The sequence below is a fragment of the Oncorhynchus keta genome, chromosome 30, assembly GCF_023373465.1.
Source record: "Oncorhynchus keta strain PuntledgeMale-10-30-2019 chromosome 30, Oket_V2, whole genome shotgun sequence".
NCBI classification, from domain to species: Eukaryota; Metazoa; Chordata; class Actinopteri; order Salmoniformes; family Salmonidae; genus Oncorhynchus; species Oncorhynchus keta.
This window is the reverse complement of record NC_068450.1, coordinates 2,251,054-2,274,555: the sequence shown is the minus strand read 5'-3', so window position 1 is coordinate 2,274,555 and position 23,502 is coordinate 2,251,054. Positions and strand designations below refer to the sequence as shown.

At 44.2% G+C, this 23,502-nt stretch overlaps 1 protein-coding gene and 1 long non-coding RNA gene across 26 annotated transcripts in view; one reads left to right on the top strand and one right to left on the bottom strand.

Moving 5' to 3' along the window:
• LOC118377495 (highly divergent homeobox) overlaps positions 1 to 23,502 on the bottom strand; it is an 86,285-nt gene that overhangs the window by 53,513 nt on the left and 9,270 nt on the right. For 15 of the 21 annotated variants that reach the window (XM_052487217.1, XM_052487215.1, XM_052487214.1 and 12 more), the window contains exons 2-7: positions 19,976 to 20,598; positions 18,805 to 18,951; positions 4,142 to 5,347; positions 3,357 to 3,410; positions 3,110 to 3,256; positions 56 to 254 (exon numbers count right to left, since the gene is read on the bottom strand). In XM_052487217.1, coding sequence (XP_052343177.1) covers positions 56 to 254; positions 3,110 to 3,256; positions 3,357 to 3,410; positions 4,142 to 5,347; positions 18,805 to 18,951; positions 19,976 to 20,044 — 1,822 coding nt within the window. In that variant the 5' untranslated portion in view covers positions 20,045 to 20,598. The remainder of the gene's footprint in view (positions 1 to 55; positions 255 to 3,109; positions 3,257 to 3,356; positions 3,411 to 4,141; positions 5,348 to 18,804; positions 18,952 to 19,975; positions 20,599 to 23,502) is intronic. The other 6 variants (XM_052487216.1, XM_052487210.1, XM_052487201.1 and 3 more) reach the window with 4 other exon arrangements.
• Positions 5,457 to 7,025, top strand: LOC127913813 (uncharacterized). Of its 5 annotated transcripts, XR_008086821.1 has the most exons (5): positions 5,457 to 5,567; positions 5,847 to 6,066; positions 6,283 to 6,447; positions 6,503 to 6,722; positions 6,833 to 7,025. It is a non-coding gene; the product is annotated as an uncharacterized LOC127913813 (long non-coding RNA). The 5 variants fall into 5 exon arrangements; XR_008086820.1 differs by having other exon boundaries at positions 6,503 to 7,025; XR_008086824.1 differs by lacking the exon at positions 5,457 to 5,567 and adding an exon at positions 5,573 to 5,677 and having other exon boundaries at positions 6,503 to 7,025.

The following is a 23,502-nucleotide window of genomic DNA, read 5'->3' as shown; positions in this document are numbered from 1 at the left end:
GTGTGTGTGTGTGTGTGTGTGTGTCTGTGTGTGTGTGTGTGTGTGCGCGTCTCACCCTCGGACAGACAGAAGGACGCTCCATCGTTTAGGTTGTCTCCCAACTCTGGTGTTCCAAGCCCCTCCCCATCGGAACTCAGCGCAGAGGGAGACTCCTCCCCTTCCTGTGATGTCAGGAACACGGCCGGCCCACATTTAGGGGACGGGATCTCGATGCCCATCAGACGGTACTTCCTCCTCCGGTTCCCGATCCACGTCTGTCAAACAAACACATAGCCCAACATATAATATACTGTTAATATCTACAAACAAATACATCACTTTAAAAATGAAGGACAGCCACACACTCCAGGAGCTCAGATGCAAAAATATTTACAGTTGAAGTGGGAAGTTTAAGTCAGTTTCTCACAATTCCTGACATTTAATTAGTAAAATTCCTGTCTTAGGTCAGTTACATCACCACTTTATTTAAACAATGTGAAATGTCAGAATAATCGTAGAGAGAATGATTTATTTAAGCTTTTATTATATTCATCACATTCCCGTGGGTCAGAAGTTAACATACAAAAGTTTTGAGAATGACACAAATCTAAATTTTCACAAGGTCTGCTGCCTCAGTTTGAATGATGGCAATTTGCATATACTCCAGAATGTTATGGAGAGTGATCAGATGAATTGCAATTAATTAAAAAGTCCCTCTTTGCCGTGCAAATGAACTGAATCCCCCAAAAAGGTTTCCACTACATTTCAGCCCTGCCACAAAAGGACCAGCTAACATCATGTCAGTGATTCTCTCGTTAACACAGGTGTGAGTGCTGACGAGGACAAGGCCAGAGATCACTCTGTCATGCTGATTGAGTTCGAATAACAGACTGGAAGCTTCAAAAGGAGGGTGGTGCTTGGAATCATTGTTCTTCCTCTGTCAACCATGGTTACCTGCAAGGAAACACGTGCCGTCATCATTGCTTTGCACAAAAAGGGCTTCACAGGCAATGATATTGCTGCCTGTAAGATTGCAACTAAATCAACAATTTATCGGACCATCAAGAACTTCAAGGAGAGCGGTTCAATTGTTGTGAAGAAAGCTTCAGGGCGTCCAAGAATGTCCAGCAAGCACCGGGACCATCTCCTAAAGTTGATTCAGCTGTGGGATCGGGGCACCACCAGTACAGAGCTTGCTCAGGAATGGCAGCAGGCAGGTGTGAGTGCATCTGTACGCACAGTGAGGCGAAGACTTTTGGAGGATGGCCTGGTGTCAAGAAGGGCAGCAAAGAAGCCACTTCTCTCCAGGAAAAACATCAGGGACAGACTGATATTCTGCAATAGGTACAGGGATTGGACTGTTGAGGACTGCTGAGGACTGCTGAGGACTGGGGTAAAGTAATTTTTTTCTGATGAATCCCCTTTCTGATTGTTTGGAGCATCTGGAAAAAAGCTTGTCAGGAGAAGACAAGGTGAGCACTACCATCAGTCCTGTGTCATGTAAACAGTAAAGCATCCTGAGACCATTCATGCGTGGGGTTGCTTATCAGCCAAGGGAGTGGGCTCACTCACAATTTTGCCTAAAAACACAGCCATGAGCAACTTCTCCCAACCATCCAGGAATAGTTTGGTGACAAACAATGCCTTTTCCAGCATGATAGAGCATCTTGCAAAAGGCAAAAGTGATAACTAAGTGGCTCGGGGAACCAAACATTGATATTTTGGGTCCATGGCCAGGAAACTCCCCAGACCTTAATCCCATTCAGAACTTGTGGTCAATCCTCAAGAGGTGGATGGACAAACAAAAACCCACAAATACTGACAAACTCCAAGCATTGATTATACAAGATTAGGCTGCCATCAGTCAGGATGTGGCCCGGAAGTTCATTGACAGCATGCCAGGGCGGATTGCAGAGGTCTTGAAAAAGAAGGGTCAACACTGCAAATATTGAATCTTTGCATGCCATGGTCAAGAAAAGCCTTTGACACTTATGAAATGCTTGTAATTACACTTCAGTATCCATAGTAACATCTGACAAATATCTAAAGACACTGAAGCAGCAAACTTTGTGGAAATTAATATTTGCGTCATTCTCAAAACTTTTGACCAGGACTGTACACGCAATTAGTATTTGGTAGCACTGCCTTTAAATTGTTTAACTTGGGTCAAACGTTTCTGGGAGGCTTCCACAAGCTTCCCACAATAAGTTGGGTGAATTTTGGCCCATTCCTCCTGACAGAGCTGGTGTAAGTGAGTCAGGCTTGTAGGCCTCCATGCTCGCACACACTTTTTCAGTTCTTCCCAAAAATGTTCTATAGGATTGAGGTCAGGACTTTGTGATGGCCACTCCAGTACCTTGACTTTGTTGTCCTTGAGCCATAACTTTGGAAGTACGCTTGGGGTCATTGTCCATTTGGAAGACCCGTTTGAGGACAAGCTTTAACTTCCTGACTGATGACTTGAGATGTTGCTTCAATATATCCACAAAAATTATCTTTCCTCATGATTCCATTTATTTTGTGAAGTGCACCAGTCCCTCCTGCAGCAAAGCCCCCCCACAACATCATGCTGCCCCCCCGTGCTGCCCCCCACGGTTGGGATGGTGTTTTTCAGCTCGCAAGCCTCCCCAATTTTACCTCCAAACATAACGATGGTCATTATGGCCAAACAGTTCTATTTTTGTTTTATCAGACCAGAGGACATTTCTCCAAAAAGTCCAGACAGACATAGCAAAATCACAAGAATCACAAGAATGGCTTCAGATCAAAGTCTACGTTGAGACCGAAGAGTTCTTTAAATTAAAGATCCAGGCAGCCTCTCGTTTTAACAATACATTGTCGAGGTCACCACCGTCTGTCGAAACATTGGACATAAATATTTTTGTATCTGAGCTCCTAGAGAGTGTGCGGATCTCCTTTATTTTTTAAGTGTTCCACTCCTCTAGCCAGCACCTCGCCTAAATAGGCGTGCGTTTCTTTCGCCTCTAAATCAAACACATCACAAAATATAATATACGGTTAAGATCCACATCTGTCAATCAAACACAACTAATGTTAATACTGTACAACACTCAAAGGGAGTGTGTGATTGGCTGATACAGCTGAGAGGAAGCCTCTGATTGGTTGCTACCTTGACTATCTCAGTGTCTACGTTGAGCTGATTGGCTGCTGCGTTGATCTTCTCTCTGCAGACAGAACCCAGACTGGTCATCCCTCGGTCCCAGTACCGCTTCAACTGGCCCAGGTCCACATCACTGAACTGGGTCCTGTCCTGTAGCTACACACACACTATACATTATAGACACATGAAAGATTATGGAACAGTATAGATGGTGACAGTGCTCTAATCTCCTAAAGACTGCTAGATGAAGACTTACAGTTCTCTTCCTGGAGTTACTGATGAGCCACGGAGCAGAGGGACTGACTGGAACCTAGACAGGGGAGGAGACGAGAGGAGGATAGAGGAGACGAGAAGAGGAAAGAGCAGGAGAGGGGAGGAGACAAGAGGTGGAAAGAGGAGAAGAGGAAAGAGGAGGAGAGGCAACAAGAAGTATAAAAAGGAGGAGAGTTACTGATGAGCAATGGAAAGGCTGACTGGAACCGAGACAGATAACAGGAGAGGACTGCATGTACAGAACAGTAGGAAAACTTCAGTTTAAAATTATTCATATCCCCTACCTGTATGCTGGGTTATGCAATCGGAGAGGTATGTAGTGTTGTAGTAACTGGGTAGTAGTAGTAGTAGTAGTAGTAGTAGTAGTAGTAGTAACAGTAACCCCTACCTGTATACTAGGAGAGGTCTGTAGTGTTGTAGTAACTGGGTAGTAGTAGTAGTAGTAGTAGTAGTAGTAGTAGTAGTAGTAGTAACAGTAACCCCTACCTGTATACTAGGAGAGGTCTGTAGTGTTGTAGTAACTGGGTAGTAGTAGTAGTAGTAGTAGTAGTAGTAGTAGTAGTAGTAGTAACAGTAACCCCTACCTGTATACTAGGAGAGGTCTGTAGTGTTGTAGTAACTGGGTAGTAGTAGTAGTAGTAGTAGTAGTAGTAGTAGTAGTAGTAACAGTAACCCCTACCTGTATACTAGGAGAGGTCTGTAGTGTTGTAGTAACTGGGTAGTAGTAGTAGTAGTAGTAGTAGTAGTAGTAGTAACAGTAACCCCTACCTGTATACTAGGAGAGGTCTGTAGTGTTGTAGTAACTGGGTAGCTGTCCCGAGGATATGGACCAGGCCTTGAGCTGCTGAGGACCAGGGAGGGGGATGTGAGGACTCTCTCCCCAGATCCATCTCCCCTGCTGGGGCTGTCCCTCACCCCCTGGCCTCTCTGGAGGTCCCCATGGGCCGTGGCAGCCATGTTGGATAACTCTTCCTCCCTCCGCCACTCATCCTCTTCATCACCTGTCTCCATGGCGATAGATAGGCAACCAATAGTGTCCGAGGGGTGGGGAGTCTGTCTGTGTTTCTCCAGCCTGCTCCTATCAGAAGGCTGTCCTTGTCCTAGTCCCTCCCCTTCCCCCCTCTCTGATAGGCTGAAGACCTGATTAATGCGGGGGGAGTGGTCTGAAGGGGGAGGGATGGGGTGAGGAGGGGGGGAGGGACGGGGCCTGGGGGGATGAGGTGGGAGAGTCTGGTGGTTGGATTGAGGCCTGGGCTGGGGCTGGGAGGGAGAGGGCCAGGGGCCAGACTGGAGAGAACCATACTGTCTAGCCCAGCTCCGAGGTACCCCCCCTCCTACCCCGGCTACTCCTGCTGCCCCCCCGGCCCTGGCCCCACTTGTGGGGAAACCCACCCTCTTGGACATGCTGTTGATGGGGGGGCCGGGGGGCGAGGAGGAGGGGGGTGAGGAAAAGGAGGGGGAAGAGGAGAGGGAGGGGGTTTTATAGTGAGGAAGTGACATGGTACCCAATCTGGAGTGGAGCTGGAGAGGGGAGGAGACAGAACTGTTACTCCTGTGCTGTGATTGGTTAAGCAGAGTTTGATGGACATGTGCAGGCAGCTCAGAGTCAGAAGGGAGGGGCTTAACAGTGGGCCGGGAACTAGAGGCGGAGCCTAGAGAGTAAATCCCAGTCAGGATGACATCATTGTTGTTGTTGACAGAGCTAAGCGGAGAGGAAGAAGAAGAGGAGGAAGAGGAAGGGAGGAGATGGGAGGAGCCTCTCTGGATGTTCCGAGCCGCCGCCATCTCTGCTGTCAGCATGGCGCCCGCGACTAAAGCCCCGCCTGCTAGTGTGTGATTGGACAGAGCTAACCCAGCCACGCCGTGATTGGACAGAGCTCCCCCAACCATGCTGTGATTCGATAAGGAGTGGGATACGCCCGCATTCTGGTCAGTCCTCGAGGCCAGCTTCCGTCTCTTGTTCCCCACCCAGGTCTGGAGAGAGACAGACACATAGTTAACACTACCACTGCTACAACATCACCCAGGTCTGGAGAGAGACAGACACAGAGTTAACACTACCACTGCTACAACATCACCCAGGTCTGGAGAGACAGACAGACACATAGTTAACACTACCACTGCTACAACATCACCCAGGTCTGGAGAGAGACAGACACATAGTTAACACTACCACTGCTACAACATCACCCAGGTCTGGAGACAGACAGACACATAGTTAACACTACCACTGCTACAACATCACCCAGGTCTGGAGAGAGACAGACACATAGTTAACACTACCACTGCTACAACATCACCCAGGTCTGGAGAGACAGACAGACACATAGTTAACACTACCACTGCTACAACATCACCCAGGTCTGGAGAGAGACAGACACATAGTTAACACTACCACTGCTACAACATCACCCAGGTCTGGAGAGACAGACAGACACATAGTTAACACTACCACTGCTACAACATCACCCAGGTCTGGAGAGAGACAGACACATAGTTAACACTACCACTGCTACAACATCACCCAGGTCTGGAGAGAGACAGACACATAGTTAACACTACCACTGCTACAACATCACCCAGGTCTGGAGAGAGACAGACACATAGTTAACACTACCACTGCTACAACATCACCCAGGTCTGGAGAGAGACAGACACATAGTTAACACTACCACTGCTACAACATCACCCAGGTCTGGAGAGAGACAGACACATAGTTAACACTACTACTACTACAACATCACCCAGGTCAGACAGACAGACACATAGTTAACACTACCACTGCTACAACATCACCCAGGTCAGAGAGACAGACACATAGTTAACACTACCACTGCTACAACATCACCCAGGTCTGGAGAGACAGACAGACACATAGTTAACACTACCACTGCTACAACATCACCCAGGTCTGGAGAGAGACAGACACATAGTTAACACTACCACTGCTACAACATCACCCAGGTCTGGAGAGAGACAGACACAGAGTTAACACTACCACTGCTACAACATCACCCAGGTCTGGAGAGAGACAGACACATAGTTAACACTACCACTGCTACAACATCACCCAGGTCTGGAGAGAAACAGACACATAGTTAACACTACCACTGCTACAACATCACCCAGGTCTGGAGAGAGACAGACACATAGTTAACACTACCACTGCTACAACATCACCCAGGTCTGGAGAGAGACAGACACATAGTTAACACTACCACTGCTACAACATCACCCAGGTCTGGAGAGAGACAGACACATAGTTAACACTACCACTGCTACAACATCACCCAGGTCTGGAGAGAGACAGACACATAGTTAACACTACCACTGCTACAACATCACCCAGGTCTGGAGACAGACAGACACATAGTTAACACTACCACTGCTACAACATCACCCAGGTCTGGAGAGAGACAGACACAGAGTTAACACTACCACTGCTACAACATCACCCAGGTCTGGAGAGAGACAGACACATAGTTAACACTACCACTGCTACAACATCACCCAGGTCTGGAGAGAGACAGACACATAGTTAACACTACCACTGCTACAACATCACCCAGGTCTGGAGAGAGACAGACACATAGTTAACACTACCACTGCTACAACATCAGCCAGGTCTGGAGACAGACAGACACATAGTTAACACTACCACTGCTACAACATCACCCAGGTCTGGAGACAGACAGACACATAGTTAACACTACCACTGCTACAACATCACCCAGGTCTGGAGACAGACAGACACATAGTTAACACTACCACAACATCACCCAGGTCTGGAGAGACAGACACATAGTTAACACTACCACTGCTACAACATCACCCAGGTCTGGAGAGAGACAGACACATAGTTAACACTACCACAACATCACCCAGGTCTGGAGAGACAGACACATAGTTAACACTACCACTGCTACAACATCACCCAGGTCTGGAGAGACAGACAGACACATGGTAGTAGTAGTAGTAGTCTAGTAGTAGTAGTAGTACTATAGTAGTAGTACTATGGTAGTAGTAGTAGTAGTAGCAGCAGTAGTAACAGTGACAGTAGTAGTACTATAGTAGTAGTAGTACTATGGCAGTAGTAGTAGTAGTACTATGGTAGTAGTAGTAGTAGTACTATAGTAGTAGTAGCAGTAGTATTAGTAGCAGTAGTAACAGTAACAGTAGTAGCAGTAGTAACAGTAGTAGTAGTATTAGTAGCTGTAGTAACAGTCATATTAGTAGCAGTAGTAACAGTAGTAGTATTAGTAGTAGTTTTGTTAACTATGTGTCTCTCTCCAGAACTGGGTGATGTTATTGTAGTAGTATTAGTAGTGTTAACTATATATCTCTCCTCAACTTTTAGCCAATAGAGACTGGTATGCATAGTATTTATATCAGTCCTCTGATTACAATGAAGAGCAAGAAGTGCTGCTCTGTTCTGGACAAGCTGCAGCTTAACTAGGTCTTTCCTTGCAGCACTGGACCACATGACTGGACAATAATCAAGATAAGACAAAACTAGAACCTGCAGAACTTGCTTTTTGGAGTGTGGTGTCAAAAAAGAAAAGCAGAGCATCTCTTTATTACGGACAGACCTCTCCCCATCTTTACAACCATTGAATCTATATATTTTATAATAATAATATAATAATAATAATAGTAATTATTATTATAATATTATTATTATAATATTATTATTATTATATTATATTTTGACCATGACAGTTTACAATCTGAGGTAACGTCAAGTAATTTAGTCTCCTCAATTTATTCAACAGCCACACCATTCATTACCAGATTCAACTGAGGTCTAGAACATAGGGAATTATTTGCACCAAATACAACACTCTTAGTTTTAGAGATGTTCAGGACCAGTTTATTACTGGCCACCCATTCCAAAACAGACTGCAACTCTTTGTTAAGGGTTTCAGTGACTTCATTAGCTGTGGTTGCTGATGCGTATATGGTTGAATCATCAGCATACATAGACACACAGGCTGTGTTTAATGCCAGTGGCAGGTCATTAGTAAAAAAATAGAAAAGAGTAGAGGGCCTAGAAAGCTGCCCTGCGGTACACCAAACTTTACATGTTTGACATTAGAGAAGCTTCCATTAATGAAAACCCTCTGAGTTCTATTAGATAGATTGCTATATCGTGGATTTAGAGCTGAGATTGAAAAGCCATAAGACATGTTTTTTTTCAACAACAGTTTGTGGTCAATAATATCAAAAGGCTGCACTGAAATCTAACAGTATCGCTCCCACAATCGTCTTATTATCAATTCCTTTCAACCAATCATCAGTCATTTGTGTCAGTGCAGTACATGTTGAGTCACCTTCTCTATAAGCATGCTGAAAGTCTGTTGTTCATTTGTTTACAGAGAAATAGCATTGTATTTCCCCAAAAATTCCATCAGTTTGCTAAGAGCTGGCAGCAAGCTTAAAGGTCTGCTGTTAGAACCAGTTACCAGTAACCAGTTACCACTCTCGGGCAGTGGAATTACTTTGGTTTCCGTCCAGCCCTGAGGACAAATACTTTCCTCTAGGCTCAGATTAAAAATATGACAGATAGGAGTGGCTATAGAGTCAGTTACCATCCTCAGTAGCTTTCCATCTAAATTGACAATGCCAGGAGGTTTGTCATTATTGATCGATAACAATTTTTCCACCTCTCCCACACTAACTTTACAAAATTCAAACTTGACCTGCTTTTCTTTCATTATTTGTTTTTAAATGCATGAATACAATTTCTCACTGTTTGTTGTTGGCATTTCCTGCCTAAGTTTCCCCACTTTGACAATGAAGTAATCATTAAAATAACTGGCAAATTAAAATGGTTTTGTGATGAATAAGCCATCTGATTGGATGAAATGTCTTTCTGTCCATAATTTCATTTAAAGAACTCCATCATTATTTATATCATTGATCTTGGCTTACAGTTTCTTCTTCTTTTTATTGAGTTTAGTCACATAACTTCTCAATTTGCAGTAATTAAGTCAGTCAGCTCCGCATTAATCACATCAGAGAAACAAATATTTTAAACATCATCCACAATCCACATAAGAGTCACAGCAAAATATTTTGTATGATCTCCTGTACACTATTTTAGGACCAGCTGTTGGAACTTTGGCTTTCCTGGATATAGCCACTATACTGTGATCACTGCATCCAATGGGGATGGATATAGCCACTATACTGTGATCACTGCATCCAATGGGGATGGATATAGCCACTATACTGTGATCACATCATCCAATGGGGATGGATATAGCCACTATACTGTGATCACATCATCCAATGGGGATGGATATAGCCACTATACTGTGATCACTGCATCCAATGGGGATGGATATAGCCACTATACTGTGATCACTGCATCCAATGGGGATGGATATAGCCACTATACTGTGATCACATCATCCAATGGGGATGGATATAGCCACTATACTGTGATCACTGCATCCAATGGGGATGGATATAGCCACTATACTGTGATCACATCATCCAATGGGGATGGATATAGCCACTATACTGTGATCACTGCATCCAATGGGGATGGATATAGCCACTATACTGTGATCACATCATCCAATGGGGATGGATATAGCCACTATACTGTGATCACTGCATCCAATGGGGATGGATATAGCCACTATACTGTGATCACTGCATCCAATGGGGATGGATATAGCCACTATACTGTGATCACATCATCCAATGGGGATGGATATAGCCACTATACTGTGATCACTGCATCCAATGGGGATGGATATAGCCACTATACTGTGATTACTGCATCCAATGGGGATGGATATAGCCACTATACTGTGATCACATCATCCAATGGGGATGGATATAGCCACTATACTGTGATTACATCATCCAATGGGGATGGATATAGCCACTATACTGTGATTACTGCATCCAATGGGGATGGATATAGCCACTATACTGTGATTACTGCATCCAATGGGGATGGATATAGCCACTATACTGTGATCACATCATCCAATGGGGATGGATATAGCCACTATACTGTGATCACTGCATCCAATGGGGATGGATATAGCCACTATACTGTGATCACATCATCCAATGGGGATGGATATAGCCACTATACTGTGATCACTGCATCCAATGGGGATGGATATAGCCACTATACTGTGATCACTGCATCCAATGGGGATGGATATAGCCACTATACTGTGATTACTGCATCCAATGGGGATGGATATAGCCACTATACTGTGATCACTGCATCCAATGGGGATGGATATAGCCACTATACTGTGATTACTGCATCCAATGGGTACAGATATAGCCACTATACTGTGATCACTGCATCCAATGGGGATGGATATAGCCACTATACTGTGATCACTGCATCCAATGGGGATGGATATAGCCACTATACTGTGATCATATCATCCAATGGGGATGGATATAGCCACTATACTGTGATCACTGCATCCAATGGGGATGGATATAGCCACTATACTGTGATCACTGCATCCAATGGGTACGGATATAGCCACTATACTGTGATCATATCATCCAATGGGTACAGATATAGCCACTATACTGTGATCACTGCATCCAATAGGGATGGATATAGCCACTATACTGTGATCACTGCATCCAATGGGGATGGATATAGCCACTATACTGTGATCACTGCATCCAATGGGTACGGATATAGCCACTATACTGTGATCACTGCATCCAATGGGGATGGATATAGCCACTATACTGTGATCACTGCATCCAATGGGGATGGATATAGCCACTATACTGTGATCATATCATCCAATAGGGATGGATATAGCCACTATACTGTGATCACATCATCCAATAGGGATGGATATAGCTTTAGAACAAAGTGCTACACTATTAGTAAAGATGTGATCAATGTGGATGATGTTGTTCCTGTAGTGTTTGTAAACACCCTGGTGGGTTAATTAATAACCTGAACCAGATTACAGGCACTGGTTACAGGGAGAAGCTTCCTCTTGAGCAGACAGCTTGATGAAAACCAGTCAATATTCAGTAGTGTTAACTATGTGATGAATGGATCTGTCCCTCTGTCCCCCCCCCCCCTCCCCTTGTTTTTACACTGCTGCTACTAGCTGTTTATTATCTATACATAGTCCCTACACCCCCACCTACATGTACTCTCTGTTTATTATCTATACATAGTCACTTCAGCCACCCTACCTACATGTACTCTCTGTTTATTATCTATACATAGTCACTTCACCCCTACCTACATGTACTCTCTGTTTATTATCTATACATAGTCACTTCAGCCCCTACCTACATGTACACTGCTGCTACTAGCTGTTTATTATCTATACTGTGAGTCACTTCACCCCTACCTACATGTACTCTCTGTTTATTATCTATGCATAGTAACTATCAGCCCCTACCTACATGTACTCTCTGTTTATTATCTATGCATAGTCCCTTCACCCCTACCTACATGTACTCTCTGTGTATTATCTATACATAGTCACTTTACCCCTACCTACATGTACTCTCTGTTTATTATCTATACATAGTCCCTTCACCCCTACCTACATGTACTCTCTGTTTATTATCTATGCATAGTCCCTTCACCCCTACCTACATGTACTCTCTGTGTATTATCTATACATAGTCACTTTACCCCTACCTACATGTACTCTCTGTTTATTATCTATACATAGTCCCTTCACCCCTACCTACATGTACTCTCTGTTTATTATCTATGCATAGTCACTTCACCCCTACCTACATGTACTCTCTGTTTATTATCTATACATAGTCCCTTCACCCCTACCTACATGTACTCTCTGTTTATTATCTATACATAGTCACTTTACCCCTACCTACATGTACTCTCTGTTTATTATCTATACATAGTCCTTTACCCCTACCTACATGTACTCTCTGTTTATTATCTATGCATAGTCACTTCACCCCTACCTACATGTACTCTCTGTTTATTATCTATACATAGTCACTTCACCCCTACCTACATGTACTCTCTGTTTATTATCTATACATAGTCACTTCACCCCTACCTACATGTACTCTCTGTTTATTATCTATGCATAGTCACTTCACCCCTACCTACATGTACTCTCTGTTTATTATCTATACATAGTCACTTCACCCCTACCTACATGTACACTGCTGCTACTCACTGTTTATTATCTATACATAGTCACTTCACCCCTACCTACATGTACTCTCTGTTTATTATCTATACATAGTCACTTCACCCCTACCTACATGTACTCTCTGTTTATTATCTATACATAGTCACTACACCCCTACCTACATCTACTCTCTGTGTATTATCTATGCATAGTCCCTTCACCCCTACCTACATGAACTCTCTGTTTATTATCTATGTATAGTCACTACACCCCTACCTACATGTACACTGCTGCTACTCTCTGTTTATTATCTATGTATAGTCACTACACCCCTACCTACATCTACTCTCTGTGTATTATCTATACATAGTCACTTTACCCCTACCTACATGAACAAATTATCTTGAATTACCTGTACCCCTGCACATTATCTCTGTACCCCCTGTATATAGCCTCATTATTGTTATTTTATTGTGTTACTTTTTATTATTTGGTAAATATTTTCTGAACTATTTCTTGAACTGCATTGTTAGTTAAGGGCTAAGTAAGCATTAGAGGATAACGCTATGGATCTACACCTGCATGTATTCAGCGCATGTGATAAATACCCTGCACTAGTTGGATTTGATGGATTACCCTGCATTAGAGGTAGCTGATAGATAAATACCCTGCACTAGAGGATAACTAGATAAATGTCTGATTGGAGGATGAACAGTATGGATGTTAACCTGCATTAGAGGATAACAGCTGATGGATAAATACCCTGCACTAGAGGATAACAGCTATGATAAATACCCTGCACTAGAGGATAACAGTGATGGATAAATATGTGTCTGAGGATGACCTGATAGATGATGTAGCAGTAGAGGATAACTAGCTGTAGTCTAAATACCCTGCATTAGAGGATAACAGCTGACCTAGAGGATAACAGCTGATGGATAAATACCCTGTAGTAGAGGATTACAGCTATAGATAAATACTGTCTGCACCTGGGATAACAGATGATGGATAAATACCCTGTAGTAGCTGATGGATAAATACCCTGCATTAGAGGATAACAGCTGATGGATAAATCCCTGCACTAGAGGATAACAGCTGATGGATAAATACCCTGCATTAGAGGATAACAGCTGATGGATAAATACCCTGCACTAGAGGATAACAGATGATGGATAAATACCCTGCACTAGAGGATAAAGCTGATGGATAAATCTGTCTAGAGGATAACAGCTGATAGATAAATACCCTGCATTAGAGGATAACAGCTGATGGATAAATACCCTGCATTAGAGGATAACAGCTGATAGATAAATACCCTGCACTGGGATAACAGCTGATAGATAAATACCCTGCACTAGAGGATAACAGCTGATGGATAAATACCCTGCACTAGAGGATAACAGCTGATAGATAAATACCCTGCACTAGAGGATAACAGCTGATAGATAAATACCCTGCATTAGAGGATAACAGCTGATGGATAAATACCCTGCATTAGAGGATAACAGCTGATGGATAAATACCCTGCATTAGAGGATAACAGCTGATGGATAAATACCCTGCACTAGAGGATAACAGCTGATGGATAAATACCCTGCATTAGAGGATAACAGCTGATGGATAAATACCCTGCACTAGAGGATAACAGCTGATGGATAAATACCCTGCATTAGAGGATAACAGCTGATGGATAAATACCCTGCATTAGAGGATAACAGCTGATAGATAAATACCCTGCATTAGAGGATAACAGCTGATGGATAAATACCCTGCACTAGAGGATAACAGCTGATAGATAAATACCCTGCATTAGAGGATAACAGCTGATAGATAAATACCCTGCACTAGAGGATAACAGCTGATAGATAAATACCCTGCACTAGAGGATAACAGCTGATAGATAAATACCCTGCACTAGAGGATAACAGCTGATAGATAAATACCCTGCATTAGAGGATAACAGCTGATGGATAAATACCCTGCATTAGAGGATAACAGCTGATAGATAAATACCCTGCATTAGAGGATAACAGCTGATAGATAAATACCCTGCACTAGAGGATAACAGCTGATAGATAAATACCCTGCATTAGAGGATAACAGCTGATGGATAAATACCCTGCACTAGAGGATAACAGCTGATAGATAAATACCCTGCATTAGAGGATAACAGCTGATAGATAAATACCCTGCACTAGAGGATAACAGCTGATAGATAAATACCCTGCACTAGAGGATAACAGCTGATAGATAAATACCCTGCACTAGAGGATAACAGCTGATGGATAAATACCCTGCACTAGAGGATAACAGCTGATAGATAAATACCCTGCACTAGAGGATAACAGCTGATAGATAAATACCCTGCATTAGAGGATAACAGCTGATAGATAAATACCCTGCATTAGAGGATAACAGCTGATAGATAAATACCCTGCATTAGAGGATAACAGCTGATGGATAAATACCCTGCACTAGAGGATAACAGCTGATAGATAAATACCCTGCATTAGAGGATAACAGCTGATAGATAAATACCCTGCATTAGAGGATAACAGCTGATAGATAAATACCCTGCACTAGAGGATAACAGCTGATGGATAAATACCCTGCATTAGAGGATAACAGCTGATAGATAAATACCCTGCACTAGAGGATAACAGCTGATAGATAAATACCCTGCATTAGAGGATAACAGCTGATAGATAAATACCCTGCACTAGAGGATAACAGCTGATAGATAAATACCCTGCACTAGAGGATAACAGCTGATGGATAAATACCCTGCACTAGAGGATAACAGCTGATAGATAAATACCCTGCACTAGAGGATAACAGCTGATAGATAAATACCCTGCACTAGAGGATAACAGCTGATAGATAAATACCCTGCATTAGAGGATAACAGCTGATGGATAAATACCCTGCACTAGAGGATAACAGCTGATAGATAAATACCCTGCATTAGAGGATAACAGCTGATAGATAAATACCCTGCATTAGAGGATAACAGCTGATAGATAAATACCCTGCACTAGAGGATAACAGCTGATAGATAAATACCCTGCATTAGAGGATAACAGCTGATAGATAAATACCCTGCATTAGAGGATAACAGCTGATGGATAAATACCCTGCACTAGAGGATAACAGCTGATGGATAAATACCCTGCATTAGAGGATAACAGCTGATGGATAAATACCCTGCACTAGAGGATAACAGCTGATGGATAAATACCCTGCATTAGAGGATAACAGCTGATGGATAAATACCCTGCACTAGAGGATAAAGCTGATGGATAAATACCCTGCATTAGAGGATAACAGATGGATAAATACCCTGCATTAGAGGATAACAGCTGATGGATAAATACCCTGCACTAGAGGATAACAGCTGATAGATAAATACCCTGCACTAGAGGATAACAGCTGATGGATAAATACCCTGCACTAGAGGATAACAGCTGATGGATAAATACCCTGCATTAGAGGATAACAGCTGATAGATAAATACCCTGCATTAGAGGATAACAGCTGATGGATAAATACCCTGCACTAGAGGATAACAGCTGATGGATAAATACCCTGCACTAGAGGATAACAGCTGATAGATAAATACCCTGCACTAGAGGATAACAGCTGATAGATAAATACCCTGCATTAGAGGATAACAGCTGATGGATAAATACCCTGCATTAGAGGATAACAGCTGATGGATAAATACCCTGCACTAGAGGATAACAGCTGATGGATAAATACCCTGCACTAGAGGATAACAGCTGATGGATAAATACCCTGCATTAGAGGATAACAGCTGATGGATAAATACCCTGCACTAGAGGATAACAGCTGATGGATAAATACCCTGCACTAGAGGATAACAGCTGATGGATAAATACCCTGCATTAGAGGATAACAGCTGATAGATAAATACCCTGCATTAGAGGATAACAGCTGATGGATAAATACCCTGCACTAGAGGATAACAGCTGATGGATAAATACCCTGCATTAGAGGATAACAGCTAATGGATAAATACCCTGCATTAGAGGATAACAGCGGATGGATAAATACCCTGCACTAGAGGATAACAGCTTATAGATAAATACCCTGCATTAGAGGATAACAGCTGATGGATAAATACCCTGCATTAGAGGATAACAGCTGATGGATAAATACCCTGCATTAGAGGATAACAGCTGATGGATAAATACCCTGCACTAGAGGATAACAGCTGATGGATAAATACCCTGCATTAGAGGATAACAGCTAATAGATAAATACCCTGCATTAGAGGATAACAGCTGATGGATAAATACCCTGCACTAGAGGATAACAGCTGATAGATAAATACCCTGCACTAGAGGATAACAGCTGATGGATAAATACCCTGCATTAGAGGATAACAGCTGATGGATAAATACCCTGCACTAGAGGATAACAGCTGATGGATAAATACCCTGCATTAGAGGATAACAGCTAATGGATAAATACCCTGCACTAGAGGATAACAGCTAATAGATAAATACCCTGCACTAGAGGATAACAGCTGATAGATAAATACCCTGCATTAGAGGATAACAGCTGATGGATAAATACCCTGCACTAGAGGATAACAGCTGATGGATAAATACCCTGCATTAGAGGATAACAGCTGATGGATAAATACCCTGCACTAGAGGATAACAGCTGATAGATAAATACCCTGCACTAGAGGATAACAGCTGATAGATAAATACCCTGCATTAGAGGATAACAGCTGATAGATAAATACCCTGCACTAGAGGATAACAGCTGATGGATAAATACCCTGCATTAGAGGATAACAGCTAATGGATAAATACCCTGCACTAGAGGATAACAGCTAATAGATAAATACCCTGCACTAGAGGATAACAGCTGATAGATAAATACCCTGCACTAGAGGATAACAGCTGATGGATAAATACCCTGCACTAGAGGATAACAGCTGATGGATAAATACCCTGCATTAGAGGATAACAGCTGATGGATAAATACCCTGCATTAGAGGATAACAGCTGATAGATAAATACCCTGCATTAGAGGATAACAGCTGATAGATAAATACCCTGCACTAGAGGATAACAGCTGATGGATAAATACCCTGCACTAGAGGATAACAGCTGATAGATAAATACCCTGCACTAGAGGATAACAGCTGATGGATAAATACCCTGCATTAGAGGATAACAGCTGATGGATAAATACCCTGCATTAGAGGATAACAGCTGATGGATAAATACCCTGCACTAGAGGATAACAGCTGATGGATAAATACCCTGCACTAGAGGATAACAGCTGATGGATAAATACCCTGCATTAGAGGATAACAGCTGATGGATAAATACCCTGCATTAGAGGATAACAGCTGATAGATAAATACCCTGCATTAGAGGATAACAGCTGATAGATAAATACCCTGCACTAGAGGATAACAGCTGATGGATAAATACCCTGCATTAGAGGATAACAGCTGATAGATAAATACCCTGCATTAGAGGATAACAGCTGATAGATAAATACCCTGCACTAGAGGATAACAGCTGATGGATAAATACCCTGCATTAGAGGATAACAGCTGATGGATAAATACCCTGCATTAGAGGATAACAGCTGATGGATAAATACCCTGCACTAGAGGATAACAGCTGATAGATAAATACCCTGCATTAGAGGATAACAGCTGATAGATAAATACCCTGCACTAGAGGATAACAGCTGATGGATAAATACCCTGCATTAGAGGATAACAGCTAATGGATAAATACCCTGCACTAGAGGATAACAGCTGATGGATAAATACCCTGCATTAGAGGATAACAGCTGATAGATAAATACCCTGCATTAGAGGATAACAGCTGATGGATAAATACCCTGCACTAGAGGATAACAGCTGATGGATAAATACCCTGCACTAGAGGATAACAGCTGATAGATAAATACCCTGCACTAGAGGATAACAGCTGATAGATAAATACCCTGCATTAGAGGATAACAGCTGATGGATAAATACCCTGCACTAGAGGATAACAGCTGATGGATAAATACCCTGCACTAGAGGATAACAGCTGATGGATAAATAATAATAGGAGTGTATAGATAGAGGTCATAGATCGTACTGGCATCATGCTGAATGTGTAGATAGAGTATAGATATAGAGAATAGATCGTACCTAGTGCCTTAGAAAATCCATGATGCAGAGAACACAGAAAAAAAGTGGTCTCAAAGTAGCAAAACCAGGCAAAACATTTTGTGATTTTCTATGTCCCTACATACCCGCACCACACTGAAGTCCAGCTTGGTCTCCTGAGCACACTGAAGGATCAGCTGGAAGCAGCTCTTGCTCTGATTGGTCATCCCGTTGTCATAGTAGCTCTCCAGGACCCTCTGCTGCTCCAATGTGAACACAGACCGCAGGTTCATCTGACGAAGACACGGCATTGGTCAATAAACTATCCAATAAAAACAACAGACAACATTGAGTTCACTATGTAGACCTAAATTCACTGTGGACAAAACATTGACATTGACTGACCAGGTGGAAGCTATGATCCCTTATAGATGTCACTTCTTAAACCCACTTAAAATCAGTGTAGGACAGGAGACAGGTTAAATCATGATTTTTAAGCCTTGAGACATAGAACACCTTCGTAAGATTGAGAAGCACACCGTTTGCCCTCAGAACAGCCTCAATTCATCTGGGGTTGGACTCTACAAGGTGTCGTAAGCTGTCCACAGGGATGCTGGCCCATGTTGATTACAATCCTACCCACGGTTGTGTCAAGATGGCTGGATGGCCTTTGGGTGGTGCACCGTTCTTGATACACACGGGAAACTGTTTAGCGTGGAAAAACCCAGCAACATTGCAGTTCTTGACACAAACCGGTGCGCCTGGCACCTACTAACATACCCTGTTGAAATACCCTATTTAAATATTTTGTCTTGTTCATTCACCCCGTGAATGTGACGATCCATGTCTCAAGACTTCCTTCTTTAACCCGTCTCCTCCCTTCATCTACACCGATAGAAAATACAAGTGACATCACAAAGGGATCGTAGCTTTCACCTTTTCAGGTCTCATGGAAGGAGCAGTTTTGTACACTCAGTGTGTATATAATAGGTATATTAGAATATAAAGGCTAACTCATAGTCCAGCTGGTCTGGTTTCTCTGGCCACTGTCTGTATGTATCCAAACAGTATATAATAGATCAATTAGGCAACGCGGAGAGCCTGGATACGCCCGTTGGCCATAAATCACCAACCCCTGAGGTGCCTTATTGCTTATAAACTGGTTACTAACGTAATTAGAGCAGTAAAAATACATGTTTTGTCATACCCGTGGTATACGGTCTGATATACCACAGCTTTCAGCATTCAGGGCTTGAACCACCCAGTTTATAATAGAATATAAAGGCCCATAGTCCAGGTGGTGGTTTCTCTACTTACCGTCTGCAGGCCTCGTTTCTCCTGCCATTCCTCCATACTGCTGCTACTGCAGGGGGGCAGATCAGCCATTCAGCAGAACCACGAGCAGGATCAGGCCGGGGTGAGGTCTAGGCAGCCGGGCCGGGCCGGGGTGAGGTCTAGGCAGCAGGGTTAGACCGGGGTGTGGTCTAGGCAGCAGGGTTGGACCGGGGTGAGGTCTAGGCAGCCGGGCCAGGCCGGGGTGAGGTCTAGGCAGCAGGGCCAGACCGGGGTGAGGTCTAGGCAGCAGGGCCAGACCGGGGTGAGGTCTAGGCAGCAGGGCCAGACCGGGGTGTGTTCTAGGCAGCAGGGCCAGACCGGGGTGAGGTCTAGGCAGCAGGGCCAGACCGGGGTGTGTTCTAGGCAGCAGGGCCAGGCCGGGGTGAGGTCTAGGCAGCAGGGCCAGGCCGGGGTGTGGTCTAGGCAGCAGGGCCAGGCCGGGGTGTGGTCTAGGCAGCAGGGCCAGACAGCAGATACCTCTGTGCGTCCGTCTGTCCGGGGGTTATGGTGGTCTGGCTGCAGTACTGGTCATGCTAGCTCAGTCTCCTGGGCTGCAGGGTGCAGAGGCTGTGACATGGTTCCGGTGTCTTTGTCTCCCTGAGGTTCTGCAAGACAAGAAAGTGTCATCAGTTAGAGTGGAATCAATGGAAACTTAATTAATTAATTAACTTAATTAATCAGAACATCTCATTTCAGCTTTTCCATTAAACTGCTTTATATGTTTATATTTATAGTTGTCATATTTTTATAACATCACACTTATTCTATGGTGGTGTGTTTTAAACATAGAGAATGATAGAGGACTCCTCTTTCATCTGTCCCATTATGGCGTCTGTGTGGGCATGGGCAGCACCATTAAGGCCATCTCCATTTTGAAGTGGTACATTTTTTGCTTCTACTACATCTATGAGTTGGTAAACAAATCAAATATATTTATAAAGCCCTTCTTACATCAGCTGATATCTCAAAGTGCTTTTCAGAAACCCAGCCTTAAACCCCAAACAGCAAGCAATGCAGGTGTAGAAGCACGTGGCTAGGAACAACTACATAGAAAGGTCAAAACCTAGGAAGAAACCTAGAGAGGAACCAGGCTATGAGGGGTGGCCAGTCCTCTTCTGGCTGTGCCGGGTGGAGATTATAAACCTAGAGAGGAACCAGGCTATGAGGGGTGGCCAGTCCTCTTCTGGCTGTGCCGGGTGGAGATTATAAACCTAGAGAGGAACCAGGCTATGAGGGGTGGCCAGTCCTCTTCTGGCTGTGCCGGGTGGAGATTATAAACCTAGAGAGGAACCAGGCTATGAGGGGTGGCCAGTCCTCTTCTGGCTGTGCCGGGTGGAGATTATAAACCTAGAGAGGAACCAGGCTATGAGGGGTGACCAGTCCTCTTCTGGCTGTGCCGGGTGGAGATTATAAACCTAGAGAGGAACCAGGCTATGAGGGGTGGCCAGTCCTCTTCTGGCTGTGCCGGGTGGAGATTATAAACCTAGAGAGGAACCAGGCTATGAGGGGTGACCAGTCCTCTTCTGGCTGTGCCGGGTGGAGATTATAAACCTAGAGAGGAACTAGGCTATGAGGGGTGGCCAGTCCTCTTCTGGCTGTCCCGGGTGGAGATTAGAACAGAAATATTAACTGAAAGGGTGCATACTGTCGCCTAGAGTATGTTGTTTGAATAGGTATAAAGCCACGGTTGGCGATTTACCTGCAGTTATGCAATGTTTGCTCACCACTATAATTCATTGGTTGATCCCTTCTGATGACCTAAATGGAATTATGTGATCCTTCCTTAACCGATAGGAAGTCCCATCCAGTTGACTACTTAAAAATGGTGGAAGTCCTCAAAGGCACTGCCCATGCAAAACTGGCTTTTGGGCATTTGTGAGCTCTATCAATTAAATTTCAAACTAAGGGCTTTTATTGGCATGGGAAACATATGTTTACATTGCCAAAGCAAGTGAAAGATAATAAACAAAAGTGAAATAAACAAAACATGTACAGTAAACATTACACTCACAAAAGTTCCAAAAGAATAAAGCCATTTCAAATCTATGGTTTTAATAGACTGGAAGAGAGCTGTCACATGAGCTCACCTGGTCACATGACATGAAGTTGGACAGGTAACACAACTGTGGACATTTCATACACTCAGATTGTAAAACCATAGTAGTAGAGCAGAACTAGCAAATTGACTGGGCTCTGGATCAGAGGTAGCTGGCTGAGTGGGACCTGGATCAGAGCTAGCTGGCTGAGTGGTACCTGGATCAGAGCTAGCTGGCTGAGTGGGACCTGGATCAGAGCTAGCTGGCTGAGTGGGACCTGGATCAGAGCTAGCTGGCTGAGTGGGACCTGGATCAGAGCTAGCTGGCTGAGTGGGACCTGGATCAGAGCTAGCTGGCTGAGTGGGACCTGGATCAGAGCTAGCTGGCTGAGTGGGACCTGGATCAGAGCTAGCTGGCTGAGTGGGACCTGGATCAGAGCTAGCTGGCTGAGTGGGACCTGGATCAGAGCTAGCTGGCTGAGTGGGACCTGGATCAGAGCTAGCTGGCTGAGTGGGACCTGGATCAGAGCTAGCTGGCTGAGTGGGACCTGGATCAGAGCTAGCTGGCTGAGTGGGACCTGTATCAGAGCTAGCTATGTAAATGGGACCTGGATCAGAGCTAGCTGGCTGAATGGGACCTGTATCAGAGCTAGCTGGCTGAGTGGGACCTGGATCAGAGCTAGCTGGCTGAGTGGGACCTGGATCAGAGTTAGCTGGCTGAATGGGACCTGGATCAGAGCTAGCTGGCTGAATGGGACCTGGATCAGAGCTAGCTGGCTGAGTGGGACCTGGATCAGAGCTAGCTATGTGAATGGGACCTGTATCAGAGCTAGCTGGCTGAATGGGACCTGGATCAGAGCTAGCTGGCTGAATGGGACCTGGATCAGAGCTAGCTGGCTGAGTGGGACTTGATCAGGAGCTGGCTGAGTGGGACAGAGCTAGCTGGCTGAGTGGGACTTGGATCAGAGCTAGCTGGCTGAGTGAATTGGACCTGGATTAGAGCTAGCTGGCTGAGTGGGACCTGGATCAGAGCTAGCTGGCTGAGTGGGACCTGGATCAGAGCTAGCTGGCTGAGTGGGACCTGGATCAGAGCTAGCTGGCTGAGTGGGACCTGGATCAGAGCTAGCTGGCTGAGTGGGACCTGGATCAGAGCTAGCTGGCTGAGTGGGACCTGGATCAGAGCTAGCTGGCTGAGTGGGACCTGGATCAGAGCTAGCTGGCTGAGTGGGACCTGGATCAGAGCTAGCTGGCTGAGTGGGACCTGGATCAGAGCTAGCTGGCTGAGTGGGACCTGGATCAGAGCAGCTGGCTGAGTGGGACCTGTTAGCTGGCTGAATGGGACCTGGATCAGAGTTAGCTGGCTGAATGGGACCTGGATCAGAGCTAGCTGGCTGAGTGGGACCTGGATCAGAGCTAGCTGGCTGAGTGAATTGGACCTGGATTACAGCTAGCTGGCTGAGTGGGACCTGGATCA